Here is a 23,082-nt window from a genome sequence, read left to right as displayed (position 1 = left end):
TGCTTCGACCTTGTATTATTGCCTCTTTCTATGACAACTTGGAGGTAATGTACAACCTCAATCATTATGGTAGTAGTCATATTTGGAATTGTGATGAGACTGGTGTGCAAGCTGGGAGGAATTGTGGAATGAGAGTGATAGCTAAATTGGGCCAGAGGTGTGTACCGCACCTGATTTCCAAGAGTAGATAGTGGATTATTGTTTTGGCATGTGTTAGTGCATGTGGTTTCAACATTCCTGGATTTTATTTGTTCAAATCTAAGAGGCATATCTGAAACTGCATTGCAAACTATGATCCAGGAGCATGCAAGTCAGTCCAAGAACATGCATGGATGACAAAGGAGTTGTTCTTAAATTGGTTGGAACATTTTGCACGTTCAGTCCCTGGTGGAGTTTCACCCTCACGTAGGGCCCTACTGATCTTCAACGGTCATGGCAACCATGTAGCCTTCAAGACAATTGAAGAAGCAAGGTAGATAGTATAGATTTGGTAACCCTTCCTACTCATACAAGCCACAAACTGTAGCCACTTGATGTTTATGTATTCTCACCTTTCAAAAATTATTTCAAACAACAGAGGAGTATATGGATGTCAAAGTACCCACAAATTGAAATTGGAAGGGAAGAGTTGGCAACTCTTGCAAGCAAGGCCTTTACCCAAGCATTAACACCAGCTAATATAATCAGTGGCTTACATAAGACAGGGATTTGGACACTTAACTGATCCATATTATAAAATGATATGAGGCCAAGTGAGGCATTTGAGGTTGTAGTTGATATACAACCAACTGTTGGAACAGAACATGATGCCACTTCAAGGGATGAAGAACCAAAGTATATGGCAATGGAATCTTGCTTGTGGTTGGTTGGTTATAATAAGGAAGACATTCAAGATTTTGTAGAACGTCATAGCGGAACACAAGCAACGATTGAGGGTACAAGTTTGAGACCACAAACTACCGAACGAGGTCTGGCCCCACAAACCAACTAGCCAAATGAGAGTTTGGAAAGTACATCAGCAAGCATGTCTTTGCCAACACAAGTTGTCATACCAAACTGGACCCAAGAAGAAACCAACTGTGATGATGTAACCCTTTCCATGCCAAGTCTGCCAGAAATTGATCCAGCAGATGTGATACATTACTTCACCAATGCAGTCAAGTGAGAGCAGCAAGATGATGTTGATTGTGAAGACAAAATTCACATAAGTGAAGACGAACCTGAGTTTGTGTCATGCACACAAGAGGATGGGCAACAAGTGCCAAGGCAAATTATTAGATTATTAAGACTTCCAGTGCAAAGAATGAATCAATCTTCACGTGGAGGTAGGAAAGGGGTTCTACGTCTTAGTAGCCAGTCACAGATCTTGACATCTGATGAGTACATTCAAAGGAAAAAAGATAAAGAGGCTGAAAGGAAAAGAGATGAGGAATTGGTAGAACGAAAGAAAGAACAGATGAGACAGAGGAAGGCACAACGTGAAGCAGAAGCGATAGAAAAGGAGGCTATTAGGATGGAAAAACATGCCAAAAAAATGTAGGATTCCCAAGAGAAGTTCATTCAAACACAAGAGAAGGCAAAGAAAGATGCAGAAGCAAAGCTTGAGAAGGCGAGGATGAAAGCTGAAAAGGTAGCCAAGCGTGCAAAGAGGACGAAAGATGTGGCCACAGTCATAGAACCTCTACCCATCCGACACCCAATTCTCATGGAAATGATGAACCTCTTGTTACCAACCTTTGCAACTATTAATACTATGCAAGTTGGGATTGCACCTGGATCCTCAAACACCATGCAGCTTACTTCAGGTGTAAACTAGACATTGCTTGCTCAAATAGCAAGTTGCTTACAAACCCCTCCCAACTAAGAAAACACCACTGTTGGGCCAGACCCTAGTAGGCCATAGTCTGTTGGGATTGGATTTGTGACACCTCCTCCATTTAATACCCATATGGAGAATTGATCGAGTTTGTGATCAATTATATTTTATGAGCCCTCCAAAGAGAATATTTTGAGTTTCGATATATCTGTGATGTGATTATATAATGACATACTGCCATATTTTGTAATATTTTCATAACTCCGTTGTTTTCAGATATTTCATATGGATATTCCATGAATTGATGGTGTTGTTATAAATCTCATATGTTTGTTTTTCCTGATGTGATATTTCTCATATATCAGTTGAACTAATCTCATATATTTCTCACTATCAGAAGAGGCCACATAAGTGTTCAAATTGCTCACTATCAAAAAGGCCATATGTAATGCCCCATCAGGAACCCTAAAGGAAAACAACACAACTAGGCAACTAAAGGGTGAAATAAATTTATTTTTTTAAGATTAAGTGCATTAATTATAACCATTGCACATCTAATAACACAACGAAAGACTAACACATGATTTCCTAAGGGTTACCAACAAAGATTAATCATAGATTATATTAACATCATGGTTAATCCAATTGTCCATTTAATTAGATAAAGGAAATGCTTAAGTTTTAAACTACACATACATCTAAATTCCATAATGAAAAAAAAAAAACAAGTATTCCAATGCATCATAAAAATCTTGACAAATTTTCCATAATAATTTTCCTAATTTTCTCAAAATTAAATTCTTCCCATAAACTAGAAATTAACATCAGGCATGAATTTTAAATCAAAACCTGAATTAACTAGAAGAGGGTTTTGTAATTTACACACACATCATTCAGAGAAAAATGGAAGAAATAGAAATATTTTCTTAAAAACAAACAATCAAAAGAAGCCACCCAACCTGGTATAGTTTTCCTGGAAGAAATCTGTAGAAGAGCCCTAATTTTTTTAACAAGCTTCTAATAATTTTCTTCACCTAAATTCCTGACCTGTTTCCTATGTCCCCTAAAATAAAGACCTATCCCTTTTTAAACTAAAATTCTAGGTTGAATATCATTTTTCCCAAAACCTAAATTTAGAATAAAAGCAATTTATTTTCTTTTCTAATTTTCTAACAAAGGATAAGTTAACATGCAATAATTAAAAATCATTTTTCTTTCTTTTCTTTTCTCATGCAAATTAATTAATTTTCTAAATAAAGAAATTAAAGCAATACTTCAATTCTAATTAATTCTTTTATTTATTTAAAATTCTAGAAAACAATAAATGAAATTAATCTAATTTATTTTTCACTAAAATTTAAATAAAATATATTTCTAATATCATGCAGCTTGCAACTTAATTTAATAATTCCTTTTAATTAACTAAATTTATAATCTCAATGCATAAAATACATAATACAAAAATACCAAGTATGAGATAACTCCATAAATTTAATTAATTAATTAAATACACTAAAACACACAAACTGAGCAAACCTCAAGGAAATACTAAAAAAAGATCAAATGACAAAATACGAAGGCCGAACAAACTGACAGGATGACCAACTGACGACACTCACACGAGTGTAACTAAATAAAATAGGGTCAACTACTATCTCCTCCACTTCCATCGGAAAATATAAGGCACGCTCAGACCTGTGAAGTTAGGTGGAGACGATACCACGTACCTACTCGGTACTTGTACCTGCAATATCCTACATCACCGAACCACACATGCATATATAAAATATAGAAAACACGACATACACACCGATGAAGGAGAATCACAACGTTCCTTGTCTCACCGAAATGAGTGAAGGAAAATCATCCCCTTGCATCCAATACACTCGCAGACACACAACATATAATTACACATTGCATAGATAAAGTAAAGTGTCAGTACATAGCAATAATCCATAAAATGTCATAAATCACAAGTATTGAAATACTGCAAATAAATTATGCATCACATATCTAGATAAAGCATGAAATAATGTCATAAAAGTCCGAATAACACATCATGGTAATGTATCCACTGAAAGTAAACAATAATAAAATATGAGTCTAATAAGTTCAAACGAGTAGGGGTACTACACCATATCAGTGGCATCTGATTATTCTGATGCCACTGATATATCCTCTTTTGATAGTGAGAAATTTGAACACTTGTAAGTGTTCAAATTGCAGTCATCATATATAAATTGCAATGTCTAATATGTCTACTAAGTCATTGCATTGAAATGATAAAAGGAAGTGTCCCATTTGTAAAAAGGCACCAGACAAATAACTATTTTCTAGTGCTTTACAAGATATCTTGTTAGCTGCCAAGTCTTCCTTGTTGGAAGTATCTACCAAAATATCTTTTAAGGCACTATAAAACAATTCTTTGTCTGATTTTTTTTACAAATGGGGCACTTCCTTTTGATTTCTATATATATATATATAACATGAACACAACAACATAGGCATATAAATGTTGAAATTGAAACAAATTAAAGTCCCAAAAAGAGATGATTGAAACATAAACAAATCAGAAATTGCATTGTCTAATAGATCATTGCTAAAGTAAAGTCTCACAAAAAGAAGATTGAAAGTTAAACAATTCACAAAATGCATTTTCTACTAGAATTTGTTCTAATGTGAACTAAGTGTGTTTCTTGCAGCCATATGAACTAAGTGAGGAATTTAAACAAATTGAAACATAAACAATTCACAAATTGCATTGTCTACTAGATCATTGCCAAAGTAAAGTCCCACAAAGAGAAGAATGAAAGATAAACAATTCACAAAATGCATTTTCTACTATATTTTTTTCTAATGTGAACTAAGTGTGTTTCTTGCAGCCATATGAACTAAGTGAGGAATTTAAACAAATTGAAACATAAACAATTTAGAAATTGAAACATAAACAATTCACAAATTGAAATATAAACAAATCACAAATTGCATTGTCTACTAGATCATTTCCAAAGTAAAGTCATATTGACTTTACCTAAGAGGAAGACTTGTTGTCTTCGACATAGTGACTCCTTATCATGTTTGTAATTGTCTGCCATAACAATCACAACAAAATGCAAAATAAACTAAAGTGTGTTAAGAAACACATTTAATAAGAAATGCATAACTACCTAAGATATCTACACAAATTAATATAAAATGTAAGCATTAAAGGCATAATCTCCAAAGAATTGAAGTGTGTTAATAAACACATTTACATTGATATGATGATCTTCCACAAGTATGGTTCTTCCCTCGATGCTCTAGCACGCCTGCAAAAAATAATAATAATCAAGGGTAGCGTAACGTTTTTACAACAAAGCATTCATATATTATTGAATGCAGAACAACTTTTTGACCATCTTTAACATTTGACAACATGCATACAATCCTTACACATTCATACATACATATTCAAATGCATAAGTACATACATATACATATCCACCTACATACATATGCACATGTACATAGAATTGCACATATACATACATATGCATATGCATAACATACATACATATTGCAAACAAATAGTTACATAAGGAATGTGCAAAGGGAATTTGCAGAACTCAGAAATATGCAATGAATTGGATTGTAATGAAAGTGACATGGTAAATTTTGTCTTATAATATCATTCGAATGTGCAATGCATTTGATTGTGGTATCTAGCTATTTTTAAATTTGAATTTTTGTGGAAACAATCGGTCATGTCATATTAAATATGCAGTTCTCCATTGCTTTGAATTGTTCAGTTTTCTTCTATGCTTTGAATTGTTCACAATATAATGAGTCAAGTTCACTCTATATATATGTATGTTGAAACAATATAATGAGTCAAATTCACACTATAATGAAACAAATAACGTGGAGTCAAGTTGACACTATAATGAAGCAAAAAAACTTGAATCAAGTTCAAACTATAATGAAGCAAATGATTTGGAGTCAAGTTCACACTATAATGAAGCAAAGAAAGTGGAGTCAAGTTCACACTATAATGATTAAAAACAAATCCATTTTTGCATGTACCAATGAGTACAAATCCATCATTGAAAACCTTTGAACAAAAAAAAATGCTATTGTGTGTGTCTACACACAATAGCATACAAAGAAATCATCAATATACAAAGCATAATGCAGCTATGAAGGAGCATAAACCATCATTGGACATCCAATATGGCTGTTAATATTATTTACAGTGACTATATTGAAAGAAATGATGGTTTACTGAAAACAATATAATTTAAATTGAAAGATTTATAACATTTAACATTGACTGCAGAAGGAATTTAGTTATTCAGTGTATACCAATCTGAATGAGCGCCCTTGAATAAGGAATATGTTGTTGATTACAACAAGTTTTATGGCTATATGGTTATTGTCCATATACATTTACACATTTATATAGACAATAACCATATACCCACAGAACTCGAAACATCCATCATTATAGAACATATTATGCTATTGTGTGTGTTTCTTCATGTATACATATACATGTACATGTATATGTACATACATGTACACATGTATACATATACATATACATATATATGTATATGTGTGTATATATATGTATGTGTATACATACATATGGACAATAACCATATAGGCACGAAACTTGAAACTATATATAACAAGGAGACAAACTAAAAGAATGAGCTACAAGAGTAAAATATGTAACTGTGATGTGATTCAAAACTGAATATTGTCGATATTCTATTAGATACTGAACAATTCCATCATTGAACATCTTTCAACAAAATAAAAATGCTACCATGTGCCTGTATATATATATATATACAAAGACAGATCATTGAAACGAAACACTTAATGCCATTGAGATAAATAATGAAACAAATCAATTTATGCAGGTACCAATGAGTACAAATCCATCATTGAACATCTTTGAACAAAATAAAATGGTGTGTGTGTGTGTGTGTGTGGACAATAACCATATAGGTACAGAACTTGAGACATTATATATCAAAGAGAGAAACTAAAAGCACAAGATACATGAGTGAAAAATGTAATTGTGATGTGATTAAAAACTAGATATTACTGATATTGTATTAAGATGTAGATTCATTTCTCAAATGACTAATAATTGAATGATGTTGTATTTCTCATATGAAATTTATTGGAAATATTATATTGTATGCATGATAATATTATTTATAGTGAGTATATTAATAAATTGAAGGCAGAGCAAACAATAAAAATGCCTCAAAAAATCTTCATTTCCCAAAGTTTTTAGGGCAATGTAGTTGGCGGTAGTTCGTGCCAAGTGGCCCATAACGTGTATGTGAGAAGGTTGTTATATGTCGACAATAACACAAACAAACACACACAAATATATATATATATATATATATATATATATATATATATATATATATATATATATATATATATATATATATATATATATATATGAGGACAACAACCTCATAGCCAGTATCAGGGATACACATTATTGTAATGATAAATAATGAAGGGGTTTCGAATAATTATGAACAATAATCAATTTTTTTGGCATTCTCTATAATTTTTTTGGCATTATAAACAGAGAGACACCATTTAACAACACACCCATAAAATGAAATGGTAAATAATGAAGGGGTTTCAAATAAAACAAATAGATAATCATTTTTTTTTGCCATTCTCTATGAGGATTTCGACATTATTATAGTGTAAGGATTTCGACATTATTAAACTGTAACAGAGCATTGAAATGAAACATCGAATAATTATGAACAATAATCTCTTTTTTTTGCATTCTCTGTAACTATGTATTTATTTTGGCATTATAAACAAAGAAACGTCATTGAACAATGCACCCATAAAATAAAATAATAAATAATGAAGGGGTTTCGAATAATTATGAACAATAATCAATTTTTTTTGCATTCTTTGTAATTATTTTGGCATTATAAACAGAGAGACGTCATTTAACAGCCCACCCATTAAAAAAATGATAAATAAAGAAGGGGTTTCGAATAATTATGAACAATAATCAATTTTTTTTGCACTCTGTAATTATTTTGGCATTATAAAAAGAGAAACCATTGAACAACGCACCCATAAAATAAAATGATAAATGATGAAAGGGTTTCGAATAATTATGAACAATAATCAATTTTTTTTGCATTCTCTATAATTATTTTGGCATTATAAACAGAGAGAACCATTTAACAGCCCACCCATAAATTAAAATGATAAATAAAGAAGGGGTTTCGAATAATTATGAACAATAATCAATTTTTTTTGCATTCTCTCTAATTATTTTGGCATTATAAAATAGAGAAAAGCCATTTAACAGCCCACCCATAAAAAAAATGATAAATAAAGAAGGGGTTTCTAATAATTATAAACAATAATCATTTTTTTTGCACTCTCTGTAATTATATTGGCATTATAAACAGAGAGACACAATTTAACAACACACCCAAAATCATAAATAATGAAACCCTAACCATTCTCTCCGGCAGTATTAAACTTTAACATACCATTGAAATAAAACTCTCACCCGCATAAAAACCACGACGACCGGGAGGAGAAACCACAGCGGGGAGGAAAAAACAAACGAAAAAATCTACCCTACAAACGCTTTTTACCTAAGTTTTTAAGGCAATGTAGGTAGCAGTAATTTGTGCCACATGAGGCCGTGAACAGTCCCTGGGAAGAAGGTCATGGGTGGTCAACGAAATATTCGACCACCCATTAAAAGCTTTATCATATTCAAACATATTTTTTTAATATTCATTACATATTTTAAATGACTACTACTGGTGCTCTTCCCTTATATTTTATTTTAATGATTGATTACAAAATGTGACCAGAAATGTATATTCTTTAAAAACAATTCTTCTGGCATGTTCTTCCCGATAAATATTTCCTAAAATAAGAATCCATAAATGTATGCCCGAAATCTTATATGGGTTGTTGCTGAAATGACACTACAGTAGATCTTTAGCTAAAAGATCTCCTACATTTTAAAATTCCAAACATAATTTGTACTGGTTACTGAAAAAATTCCGGAGAAAATCTGTAGTGTTCGGTCATGAGAGTAATATTAAAGATATTATGATTGTAAATTAAATTGATATTCAAGTGCAGGAACATCTCTGCATTGATAGGGAGTCCTGGCCCAATCGCTACCTCTCTTGAAAAGTCTTTCTCCCAAGCTGTCTGTACTCTTAGTTTTTATATACAATTATTTACATTAGGTTTTTTATAGTTTTGCAGTAGGACCACTTGAAACAATCTATTTCAACTACTCACAGTGCTGACAACTAACATATTTTAATTTGCTTTGCAACAGTAAGTGGTCCTCTGCAATATTTATTTTCAGGTTAGGCTACCCAGATATGCCTCCCACGTTACAAACCCCAAGGCAATTAAATACTGCACATGATCTCAAACAGCTCCATCCTAATTTATTCGATCTGTTAGCTTGGGAATACCCAATTTTGATCTTCAAAATCAGGGATTCAGATATTCTGAGAAGATATAACTTTTGTGTTGGAGTAAGGTGTAATGTTTATATCAAATTTTATCTCATACCATACAGAAGTACATTCGATTAAAGCAAGCAGAAGCAATGTGCTTGAATATTTATAACAGGAGAAAGGAGGGGAAATTACAATGATCATTAGCATAAAAAATTAAAAGAAGTGTTATTAAAAGTGTTTGTTGACTTGCTGGTGAGAAAAGTGGAAGGACGTTGATAATTCATTAATTGTGTACATGTATCGTGTAAGGTCGAAGCTATTCTGGCTTCTAGTTTCAAAACAGACCTTTCGTACAGCATGATAGCAACGTGTTAGTCAATCGCAGCTGTTTATTGCAAAATCGACGGTGTAAAACAATCCATACTGCCGTTTTTGAGCCAGAATAGACACATCCTATTTCTTTGTCAGTCAATTATTATTAAAAGTGGAAAAAGGTTGATAATTCATGAATTTCATACATGTGCCATGTATTTCTTTGTCAGTCAGTTATTATTATTTATTCAGTTATTATTATTTATATAAATAAACTTAAAAACAACTACCAATTGCGAATAAAGATTTAGTGGGTTTTTGGTATAATTTGTACTGTTAATTGAGAGAAAAGTTCGATGCCTTGAAGCTTATAGAAGTGTATGTTCAGAACTAAAATAAAACTGATCTCTTCACAATTATATGGATCTTTAAAATTTGCGTATACTACAATAAGTTCAAGGACTGAATTAGTTTCAATCCATCTAAGTCTCTCTCATATCATGTGAAGGGTGATTAAGGAAGCTGTCACAATCCAACCTAGATATACCTTGCCTGGATAAAGCCTAAAAGATTGTTCGACCCCTTTTAGTATGGGCATGTAAGTTTCTTCTAAATTGCTGGCTTCTTTTCATCAGTAGGATGATATGAGAAATGGTTCTTGACTGCAATATGTTGCCTATCAGTTTCTTTCCCAATCAATTTTGGACTTCTCAACTATAAATACAAATCTTGGGATTTAGGTCACTGAATTCCAGTGTGATGATACAAGCAGACAGACTACAATTAAATTTTGATGTCTAATTTCAATTTGGTCATATAGAAAATTCCAAGAGTATAACTCAATACTAATTATTTCACAACTCATTTTGTAAGTCAAATTAGTAAACCCAGAAGCTCAGCAATAATTGCTAAAACTAAAAGTCGATACATCTCTCTCTGTTTGCCATGCTCTCTAACATACAAGAAAGATATAGTGGTTCCCTAAGCAGATTGAAATGGGACTTAAATATTAAAAGTGTCTATGAATTGGTCGTGGTAATTCCAGTAGCTTGCAGGAAATACTGTGATCCGTATGGTCAAATTTAACAAACTTTTTAAAATTGAATGCATCTCTCTGATTACAGTGCTTACTAGCATACAAAATCCATATGACTTCTTGCACTGCAGCATAATGCACTGTTGCAAAAAACACAAAGTAGAATCAATGTGGGCACTGCTTGACAATAAGTTCTGATCTTTCTGAGAGTCAAGAACACAGGACTGTTTAAAAAGACATCTCCATCAATACCATCACCAAAGCATACATTGATAGGATGTAAGATCTTTAAGCAACAGATGCATCATCTCATTTTCACCATATAATGGCAAGCTAGCACAAGTATGTACATTCTCTTCCTTCAGCGAACAAACCCTTTTTTTGTTACAGTCAACCAACATAAATTTCAAGGATGAATGTACAACCTTGGTTTTCCTTGCCAAAGGTTCTTCACCCCTCATTTGTTAGCTAAAATAAGGATTTTCTTTTTAGAGAATTAACATTCATAAAATCACCCAACTTTGCCTATGGTATTTGGGGGTGGAATCTCTTCAAATCAAGCTGCAGGTTTTTATTGCCGAAGTTCTTCATCATTGGTTATCCAAAAAAGGAATAATTTTTAAGAGTAATATTTATAAAATCACCCAACTTTGTTTATGGTATTAAGGGCTGGAATCTCCTCAAATCAGGCTGAAAATCAACAACATTATAAACATAGCCAGTGTATCATATTCATCTTAAAAAATGGTTTCTCTGTGGAAGGGTTGGAAAGCAGAGTTTTTCATGGGAAAAAATGAATATAGAGATATTACAAAAAAAAATCACTCACAAGAAAAGCACAGCTTTTGTTAGCAACCTTAGTAACCTGTGGTACTGCAAAAGAAAATGAGGACTTGCAGCTCAAAACTCGCTTTCAAATGGGAGAGGCTTTTGGAGGCTGGAATGCCTCGTGAGCCTTCTTTGGTTATCAGTTTTCATCAATGTAGTTCATTTGGAACCAAACACATACAACAGGAGGAATAAACTTCCACCATATGGATATTCCACATAGTAGTGCGTGTGCATGTGCGATAGCTACTGTCAAACTTACTTTCTATGCAGATGTTTGTATATAAGGTAAAATGATCTACTTGAAGAGCCAGAATCTAATTGCTTGTAGAAAGATATGATACAGTTTAAACTACTACTTCCTGATCGAAAGCCCTATTCAATATTGTCTATTTTCTGTGAACAATTGTTGGTAGTTGAAGAGCCTTGCAACACCTAACTGCTTGTAAGAAGGATAAGGTACAGTTTAAACTACGAACTCCTGATAGAAAGCCCTATTTTCAATGTCTGTTTTCTTCAAACAATTGTTTGTTAGTTGAAGAGCTTTGCATCACTTTGCTTCAAACATTTAGTGGTAGATAGAGTGATTCAGGTCCATTGACTTCCAGTAGGTGGCAGTGCCTTTGGTTGGCTTAGGTCAACCTTACCTAACGAGTTCACAAAAACCCACATCCTAAAAAAGATGGCTTGATATTACGAAGTGGGGTGAGCATCAGACAACAGGCATAAAATCTTGGATTTATAGAATGGGATATCATTGCATGCATTCCAGCATAGAATATAACCCCATTATGTTGTAATATCAACTAAAAAGAACTGCTCATACGTGATGCTTGCCAATCAGAAAATTGTGGAGTGATTGTGATTAAGAATAAGTTACGAACGGTGCGAGGGTCATTCTTTCAAAATTAGCATTTCTTCAAATCACTTTTCCTCGTAAATGGTAGTTAACTTTAAGTCTATTTAATGGCTGTTGAAGGTGGAATTTTCTTTTAAAATTGCTTTGCAAATCGTTATTCAATATTTATTTTGGAGATAATTTTGAATATCAACTGCTAGAGATCCATTTTTTGTGTTGAAATGCAAATGAGTCATTTCCTGTTTTTCATAGAGATATGTTGGAAGACTGTTCAAAGCACACTAAAAATGTGATATATTAAATAGATAATATATTTAGATAATTAGAAAATCCCATGACATTAAATTATTTCCAGGCTAGATTTGATAAATGCACAAGTTGATAATATGCAAGAAAAGCTTTCACTACCCCAAAAGATCTCCCCATGCTTCCCTGCTTATTTTAATACACCACTCTCTATATTGGTAGAAGTCCTTTAAAGTGAGAAGCCAATCCAGCTATCTCAGAGCCCATCCTCCTCTTCCTCAATCTCTCTGCAATGATGAAAGCCAGTTCAAGGGACTGAGATGCATTTAGACGTGGATCACAGTGAGTGTGGTATCTAGAGCTAAGATCATCCAAGGTCACGGTCCTTGATCCACCAATGCATTCTGTGACATTTTGTCCTGTCATTTCCAAGTGCACACCACCAGGGTGGCTCCCTTCTTGATCGTGAACATCAAAGAAAGCTCGTACTTCAGCCTGAAAAAAATTCAAAAATATGTCAGAGTTTGTACATTTATTTGTAGAAGGGAAATACAAAGGAATTGTGTTTATTTTCCAACACCCAATTAACTTCTTTCTCAACGATGCATTCCAAATAAATTCAAGCTCTTCACCCTCCCTCCACCTTAGCTTTTTAGGTTCTATACATATATAATATCTTGCACAATTACTTTTTCTCAACCACATATATGATGTGCGTTGCCAAGGGGCTATTACATAATAGGTTTTTTCATCTTTGATAACATAGAATACTGCATATTTAGAAGGCTCAAAATTTTACTTACTCTTATTGCATCAAAAGGGCGAGTCTTGAGGCCACATGGAGCTTTAATAGTGTTACCATGCATGGGATCACTGACCCATGTGACAATAAGCCCAGCACGGCGCACTGCTCGTATGAGATGAGGTAGCTTTACCCTGAGCTTTTCTGCCCCCATGCGGACAATCACAGTGAGCCTACCAGGTTTGTTCTCGGGATTCAAAATTTCTATCAACTTCACCAAATCACCTGGGTCCATCTTGTCACTCACCTTCAAGTATGGAAACAATGCATTAGTTACAATCTAAAAGAAAAAAAAAATATTCTTAGTAAAAGAATGGGTTCAAATAGAAGCTGTGGAACAAATCATCAACAAAAGGACATTTAGGTGAGTACCACAAAGACAACCACAAGTAGAGAAGCACAAAGACCACACAGAATATCTTACTACCAAAGCTAAGTTGGGTATAATACTATAATGCTTAACATTTCAGCTCAGAGAATCTCAAACCAAAGTCAACTTTTGGGGGATATATGTTGAAGTACTTTATGAATAGTATCAGAGTTAATACCTTAACACCAATGGGATTAGCCACTCCACGAAGAAACTCCACATGAGCACCATCTAGCTGACGTGTCCTCTCACCAATCCACAGCATGTGTGCAGAACAGTCATAGTAGAAACCTGAGGTTGAATCCTTTCTTGTAAGTGCTTCTTCATAAGGAAGGAGGAGGCATTCATGGGATGTGTAAAATTCAGTAGTTGTCATGATGGGGTGATCTACTGTTAATCCTGCGGCTGACATGAACCCTAATGCCTCATCAACTCGGTGTGCAAGTTCTCGATACCTTCAGGAATAATAGTAAAACTGTAAGAATCTCTAACACTCTAAATTCATTCTGATTCAAAGCATGAACATAATCTATTCACCAAAAGTTCAAAGCTTTTAATTAATGCAAATATTTAATTGTACGATTTATATATAGGCTATCCTCCCCTAATAAGGCCACGATATCTACAACTCCAAGGCAGTTAAAATTTCCCTAGATTTCTGACAGAGCCAAGTTACTCTATAAGAAGTAGCAATCTACTTGAATATGTATAAACTTAAGTAAAATGATGAAGAACATTTTTTAATTTATATCAAAATTATAGTCTTTGATGGTTCAAAGTTAGAATAAAGTTCCCCTATCTTTCTGAAATTACAAAAATTGCATGGTCCCATAGAAATCCTGAAATACACAACATGATGTTGCATTAGTTTCATTTCCAGACAAACCATCTTCCGAAGTATGGAGGGGGGACTGGACCACTGCAAGAATTGAACTAAATATTTTATTTTTCAACTTGGTCCTGCACTGATGGGTTTTTCTTTTATAATTGGAGGATAACAAGAGAATAAGATCTCGATCCCAGATTTTATTGGACTTTTTAAGCTGAAAGAAATTTGCATATAGGCAGCCAAATTACACAGTTGACAACCATAGACTAGCATCCAAAACTTTGATGTGATGTGTGATTTCATGTAGGCCACATAATACTTAAAAGCATATGAGTAATAGCTAAACACTTTCACAATTCACTTTCTAGGAGTCAAAAATGTTGAAGGTAGAACATGATAGCAATACAAGCAGAGTGTTCTTCGAAATCAATTTCACAACAAAGCATGAGCAAACTAACAATTGATGGCACTATGGTAGCCATTTTAGCTGTCAAATTCAGGAACCATAGGACCTTCATATTTCAAGTGTTAAAATACAAACTCTTGTATCATATTAAAAAATCATTTGATTCATGGAAAGACTAAAGCAAGTTATATTAAATCAAATGATTAATTCCACATATAAAATTAGTCAGTATGTGGAAGAATTGCTGGAAGTAAGCCAGTTCCTCAGAGTCAATAACCAATAAAAATGCTAAATACCTGTCCCCCTGTTCACTATGCTCTGTGAAATCCAGATTCCACTGATTGACACGTTGCATTGCGGCATAGCCTCCTGTTGCAAAAGCACGAAGCAGATTCAGAGTGGCCGCTGCTTGGCAGTAAGCCCTGATCATTCTTTCTGGGTCAGGAATTCGTGACTTTTCATCAAAAGTATCTCCATTAATGTTATCCCCCCTGTAGCTTGGAAGCTTTACACCATTTACTTCTTCAAATGGGTCAGATCGAGGTTTCGCAAATTGTCCAGCCATTCTGCCTACCTGATATACATAAGGACAGTATTGGGTTTTAAAAACTTCAAAGCAAGAGGATGTCGAAAAGAGATACAAGATAGTAAAACTAACTTTTCCAAAAATATTCATTTAAAAAAAAAAAGCAAAACATAAAAGATCTAGGGCCTTTCTATAAGATGATCCTTGATTTAGGATATAAACAAGATTGAGATATAAAATAGAGAAATTATAAAGAAAAGGATCAACTCTACGAGCATCGATGATCAATATCAAAATGTGATGACAGATTTTCCAATTTTTTTCAAATTACATAATATTACTTTGGAACAGATATTTCCAAATTACATGATAAAACTTTGGAGAGATGGCATGATTTAGATTTCTCTGAAACGACTTAAGTTTCTAGTATTTAACATACTTTTGACAAATAAGTGGCAACAAATAACACATGTCCATCTGCATGAAAGATGCACAGAGCAAAAACCCCATGGTGGAAGATCACAATTAGGCAATTAAAGATGGGTCTATTCAAAAGGAACAATCCAAAATACTCTGGAGAATGAAGAGCATACACCGGATTCCAATTAAGTGACCCACTTTAGGTATTTCGAAATGGGTAAATGCAAAAAGAACAATCCAAAACACCATTGATGATAAAAATCATTTACACCCTCGTTTAATGTAGGTGTTAAATTATGAAATGACTCTCAAAACCAACAAGAGAATAGGACCACTGCTAACACAGATCATAACCAAAAAATGAATACGTAAGAAGCTGGGTCTATATTGATGTCATACCACCAAGATTATAACAATCATCTGAAAGTGATCTACAAGTCAACTATGATCCACAATTCCGCATATAACCAGATATAAAGATTTACAGTATCAATGCCCTTTTATGAAAAACGAGATTATTATGTATTTCACATACCTTGACAACAGGCACTTGACCTCCAAACATAAGGACAGCACCCATCTGCAGCAGAATTCTGAACGTATCCCTTATGTTATTTGCATTGAACTCCTTAAAGCTCTCTGCACAGTCCCCACCTTGAAGGAGAAAGGCCTTTCCATGGGCAGCATCAGCCAGCCTATCCTGCAAGTGCCTTGCCTCCCCTGCAAACACAATTGGGGGGAATGTCTCCAAGGTCTTAATCACTGACTCAAGGTCTTCCTTGTTGGGATAATCAGGCAGCTGCAGAGCCTTCTTTGACTTCCAGCTATCTACACTCCACCCTGTTTTGCTAGCTGATTCAGTCATCTTGACTGGCTCAGCTGCATGCACAGCTCTAACCACCACCCTTCTTTTCTGAGTCTGTACAGGCAATGCTCCTGCCAGTTTCATTGAAGAGGATATGGGCTGCTTAGGAGTATGGTGAAGACCACTATGTGGCACCATTGTCGAGCCAGTAAGTGCCTCCATTGTTGTTGAGCTTGAGCTTGCAGGGGGAAACAGACTAATTATATTTCAACAGGAGGCAGAATGCAGCAAATCTATGTTGCAATGGCCTCCTGATGAAGTTGAGGATTGATGAGATTTTATAGGCAGATGGCCAAATTTTTTATTCGCAGTAGTTCAATGTAACTTTCTTGTGGGTAGGTGTATGACAATGGCACGAACAAGTTACACCGAGAAAAGAGACTACTTCTAGTCTTGGGATTCTACATTCAAATGGGTATATTATTATACATTGAGGAGTTGGTGAGTTGGTGGAATGGAGGTGGTTGAAGATAAGTTAGATGAGGAGGAGTTGCTCCCTTGATGTTCACACTTACTTCAGCTTAACCTCAAGTCCTGACCTACCTTCCACAGGGTCAACATTACTGTTGTGAATCATGGATCTGATGACATGCTGGCGAATTTGATGATAATTACACAGTGTATGTTTTTAATGGACTGACTGGTTGAAATTGGACTTTATTAACGAGGCCCAACCTCACAAAGAAAACGTGGGTTGTCTGATGATTGCTTACGTCATCATTAGGAACCCCTGGTGGAATGTGCTCTGTCAAACCAACGTTCAAATACCAGTTACATGGCCCAATAAGGTTGTCTAAGATTATGACCATTTGTCAAGTTTGGATGTTTCAGGAAGCGGTTTTATGTAGAGAGGCCACCAACCTCTTTAAAAATTCATTTTTTATTTTTTTAAAATTTATTATTGGGTGAAATTCAAAATAAATCTTATATATTCAATAAATTAATACTTGAATTAAACCATTCTATTGATACCAAGTAGCATATTCGAATTCTTTTAGAGTTTGGTTCGTTTCAGCTCCAGTCGCTCCATCTCCAACTTAAATCATCTAAATGGATGAATCTTATTATAATCACTAGAAATGAAAATCAAAAGGTGTGTATAGAAGAAAAAAATGGGAATGTTTATATAATTATAATTTGATTGTATTTATTGATTAATTGAAAATTAAAATAAATATAATAGTAGAGAGTTGAAGTTAATTTGTTGATGGTGATATGTTATTTGTATGTCCTTCAAATCAAATTATTAGAGGTATGATATAATTAATGAGTATGGGAATACACCTTAGTCCTTAGCTCTTAGATAAAACGTATCAATATGAGTTTGGAGATATAAAATTCATCATAATTTGAATTAAGCTTTTGATAATGTTTTTTTGATTTGACTATGTAATTTTTTTATCATAAAGGTTAGATGTTGCATAAACAATTTTATGTAAAGAGACCCCCCACCTTCTAAAAAATTGAAAAGTAATTTTTTTTTAATTTTTTAACAATATATTATGGAATTGAATGTAAAATAATATTATAATGATCATAAACAAAATCTAAAGGTGTGTGCACTCATGTCACCCACCAACAACATTAAGGAAGAAAAGTTTTGAAAAGTTGATATAATAGAGTTTATACAATTAAATTAAGAATGTATATTTGATTGTATTTATTGCTTGATTAAAATTAAAATAAACATAATATTGTAGGGTTGTAGCTAGGTTAGTTTAACATAATTAAGGCTTAGCTAAACATAATTAGGACAGGTGATGAACAATTTTGACAAAATGTAATTTTAAATTTCAATTAATTATCTTGATAATATTTTTATTTTAACTATACAATTTTTATATCCTTTAATAAACTCATTTAAAACCATTCAATTTTATATTTTTTAATTTAAAATTATCTATAAATCACCCACAGTGTGAATAGGTCTTGTAGCCGTACGACTATTGTTTAGTTTCCTTTATATCGTGCACAAACTTTATTTGAAGCTTTTTACCTGGTTTTACTTTTACGGAAAGACAAAAATGCCTGTCTTACATGGGCACGATATTCTATTTGTACTAGAAATAATAATTATCCTAAAATTTCGCCACCTATAAAAAAGTATATTAGTTAACGTTTTTATATAGGGGAAAGGACCCAGTAGTTGAGCATGTTCCAATTGTTGTGAGGGTTGTTGATACCTTTTGTTCCAAAAATTGAACAAATAAAACCTATTGCTTGAAACAAAAAATATCAATTTTTGTTAAGAAATGTACCAACAGTTGTTAGGAAATGTACCAATAGTTGTTAAGAAATGTACTAATATTGTAAAAAGTAACCAATCAGGTGATGCCACATCGGCTGCACAACTATTGGGGTCTCTTTTGCACGCCTATTGGTCTCACTTTTTTTTGGGGCTGTTTTGGACACCTTGGCAAAAAGCATGCTGATGTGGCATCATATTTGATGATGTGGCCCTGAAACCTTAGTTATAAGCAGGGGACTTGCCAAGTAAGCTGCTGTAAAAAAATCGGAGTGATTCGAAATTTCCAAATAGGATTTTGAGAAGCGTGAAGTTAGGGTGCACGACTACTGGGTCCTTTCCCCTAGGTAAAAGTAAAAAAATATTTCTTGTACTGTGCATTTCTTGCATAATTTCTTTATGCATTGATTCAATAAAAAGATTAATTTATATTGAATATTTTTATGATAATTTTTTAATATTCAATGTTTCTGCAATGGTAAGATCATGGGAGAGGATTTTATAACAATGTGTTAATTTCATTGATTTGCAAGAGTAATCTATGGTAATTTTCAATATTTAATAAATTTGATTTGTTTTAATGGAAGGGTTTAATATTGGATGATTTTAATTTTATTGATTTTTTTAATAAAAAGAGAGTTTTTTTAGTGACACATCTTAATTTTATTGATTTAATGGTAGTCTATTTATGATATAGGCATTAAAATGTTATATTGTCAAGCAGTTATCAATGTAGACAATTTAAAGCTTATGTTTCACTATTATTATAATTCGTCATACTTGTGTCATCACATCCATAACGGGCTTTTATTGAGGTATCATAATAGGTCCATAAAATCTTTGACCAGTTGCGGTACATTAGGAACTAATTTTTTTGTATTGATTATAAAGTGATCAAAAAAAGATTACAATGAAGAAAGCCAGAGTATCAAAAAGGGGACAAGGCCCCAACGGAAATACAGCTCATAAGAGCAAAACGAAAGGAGTATCTAGAGTTAATAACAGTAAGCAAAAAAAGGTGCCCAATAAACCACTAATGGAGGTGTCCATCAGTGATATCGACCCAGGTGGTCCAGCCCTGTTCTCCTTCCATCCATGCAATTTTTTTCTTATTTGGAATTTCCGGAAGCATGGCTAAGATGTCTTTCTTGGAGTTTCTATTTCTCTTGATTTCTTTGCTCACTTTATCCAAAGTCTTCTCAAACACTTGAAGGTTATCCAGGTTTCTCCTCCATTCATGTCCATTCTTGAGTTCGAAAGAAAAAAAGGTGGCATGTCCGTCCTGAAGAAATCTACGAAGTTTCTTATGATCCATCATCATAGTGGTGTGCACCTGCAAGGAAATTTTTAAAGATGTGAGTTTAAGAAAAAACTCAGTAAGAACCTGGGGAGTGTCCTGGAATTTCTCTTCATTTCTGCATTTCCAGATCTGCCATAATATGTTAGAAGATAAAATATTCCAAAAAATATTAGAATTAGCTTTGAGACCTTTAATATAACCAGTAACAATTTCAATAATGGAAACATGAGTAGGGTAGTATATGCCAAAAAGATTCCAAATATTTCTAGCAAAAGAACAATCAAAGAAGATATGTGTGCTGGTTTCCGGAAGATTACAAATTTTGCAAAGATTATTATCATGGTTATTTCTCTGAATAGGAAGTCTGTCAAGAATAAAGAGCCATTTAAAGCATTTAATTTTGGGTTCCACCCAACCTTTCCAAAGAATAACGAAAAACTTCTTCCAAGAAGAAACATCCAGCGAGGAGTACCAGATTTTGTTAATATGGCCACGGATGGAATCATCATATGCAAGAATTTTGTAAATGTTATTAGCTTTAATCTTGGATAGGATGGTCCCATCCGGCCATTTGCATTGTAAGTACCTTTGAGAATCAACATGGCAGGTAGGAGGGAGATTTTGCGTTGCTTTAAGAATCATGTTATAAGTTTTTTTCTGAGAGTTTGGGAGACTAAAAGTATTTTTCAGTTCCTCCCAGCTAATTAAATTATCATGTTCAAAAATGTCAATAAAGCTAATGATACCTTTGCTGGCCCAATGTTTGGCAGAACAGCCCTGTAGAAGAGCAAGGGGTTTCCCTGAAAGTTTAAGATTCCACTAGATGGACCTTTCACCATAAATTTGAGTATCATCATGAAAGCCCTTGTTAACAATAAATGGTCTAACAATATTCCAGGCTTTCCAGATAGATTTAAAAACTTCCGAACCTTGAACTGAAATGGGGAAGTTACCAATGACTAAATCATTAAAGGGCATGTTATTCCAGAATTTAGCCTTAGTAGGAAAGCCTCTCTCAATATTATTCCTAACAAGAATCTTCCATGGGGCATCTCCATTCATGGAGTGAAAGATCCATTTGGCGGCCAGGGATATACCCTGGATCCTAAGGTCTTTCAGTCCCAGCCCTCCAGTAAGTTTATCAGTACAACACCATTTCCACTGGACAGAGTGCATTTTTTTTTTTCCTTGACCATCAGACCATAAAAAATCTCTAACAGCCTTCTGAATCTCAAAAATTTGGTAATTACTAAACATCCACGCAGAGGAGTAATAAATGTTGTAAGAGGATAAGATTTTTTGGCAGACCTGAAGTCTACCAGCAAAGGAAATAGCATGGTTATGCCACATATTCAATTTTTTAGTGATTTTACCTTTGACCCAAAGCCACATGTCTTTCAGTGAGGGATTTATGGCAAAGGGGATGCCAAGATATTTCACAATCTTTTGGGGACCTCCCCATTGGAATTCATAATTTTTAAACCATTCAGGGGGGTGTTCATTCCATCCCAGACAGATGGACTTAGAATGCGAAATCTTAGCTCCAGAAATTTTACAGAATATCTTTAACTTGGATTGCAGATTTTCAAAGTTATCAGCAGTATTTTTAAAGAAAATAGTCGTGTCATCAGCAAATTGGCTGTTGATGAGCTCCTCATTGTTGGGGAGAGATATGCCTTGGACAGTAGGGGAAAGTGTATTATCTCTAAGAAGATAAAATAGAGCATCAGAAGCAATGGCGAAGAGAGCAGGGGCCAAAGGGCAGCCTTGCTGTATGGACCTTCCTAAGGGAAAGGTATCAGACAGGGAGCCATTAATGTCAATTTGGGCACAAGCATCCTGGAGAAGCATATTGATAGCCTTGCAGAAGAAGGGAGGAAAACCAAAAGCTTCAAGCATCATGTGAATGAAGCTCCATTCAATCCTGTCGTATGCTTTTTCGAAGTCAAGGAGTAACATGCCCGAGTTCTGACTGGACTGAGAAGCCCAGTTCATGGCTTCCCAGCTAGTAAGGACATTTTCTAAGATATACCTACCTTTAATAAAACCAGTTTGGGTAGAGCATATGAATTTAGGAAGAATTCCAGCAAGTCTAGTGGCCAGAATCTTGGCAAAGATCTTATAGGAAACATTAAGGATCGTAATCGGTCTCCAATTTTTGATGAGAGCTTTATCTCCATCCTTGGAGATAAGCTTAATAATTCCTTTGTTGATAGATGGACCAAGAGATCCCTAGGCCAAAGCTTCATTGTAGATTTCGAGGAGGTCTTTGGCAATCCAGTGTTGATTAGCTTTGTAGAATTCAATGGGGAGGCCATCAGGGCCAGGAGTTTTATCATTTTTGAGGGAATTAATGGCATTGTTGATATCCCCTAAAGTGATATCCTCTGCAAGACAAAGTGCATCTTCAGAGGAGACCACCTTAGGGATAAGAATTCTGCATTGATCTCTGAGGTAAGCGGCTTCCCTCGTATCTTCAGAAGAGAAGAGCTTATGGTAGAATTGAGCAAAAGTGTACTTGATCATACCAATGTCCGAAATTTCATGGTTCTCATGGATGATCTTTTCAATAGTTTCATTATAATGTTTGTGTTTGATAAGGTTGAAAAAGAACTTGGAACCACGGTCACCATATTGGAGCCAGTGTGTCCGAGATCTAACCTTAGCACCTCTGGTTTTAGTCACAAGGTGTCTTATGAGGGCGTCTTTAGCTTTCATAACCTGAGAAGTACAGT

At 34.1% G+C, this 23,082-nt stretch overlaps 1 protein-coding gene across 1 annotated transcript; it reads right to left on the bottom strand.

Annotated features, from left to right (window-relative positions):
- Positions 1-12,628: 12,628 nt before the first annotated feature.
- LOC131034357 (phospho-2-dehydro-3-deoxyheptonate aldolase 1, chloroplastic) lies at positions 12,629-17,192 on the bottom strand. Its single transcript, XM_057965825.1, has 5 exons — positions 16,473-17,192; positions 15,288-15,565; positions 13,935-14,211; positions 13,388-13,633; positions 12,629-13,079 (listed from the first exon to the last, which is right to left on the bottom strand). The coding sequence occupies exons 1-5, from the start codon at positions 16,962-16,964 to the stop codon at positions 12,795-12,797; spliced, it is 1,578 nt and encodes a 525-aa protein (XP_057821808.1). The 5' UTR covers positions 16,965-17,192; the 3' UTR covers positions 12,629-12,794.
- Positions 17,193-23,082: the final 5,890 nt, after the last annotated feature.

Source organism: Cryptomeria japonica, chromosome 3 (assembly GCF_030272615.1).
Source record: "Cryptomeria japonica chromosome 3, Sugi_1.0, whole genome shotgun sequence".
NCBI classification, from domain to species: Eukaryota; Viridiplantae; Streptophyta; class Pinopsida; order Cupressales; family Cupressaceae; genus Cryptomeria; species Cryptomeria japonica.
Note: the sequence above shows the minus strand (reverse complement) of the source record. Positions and strands in the feature narration are given on the sequence as shown.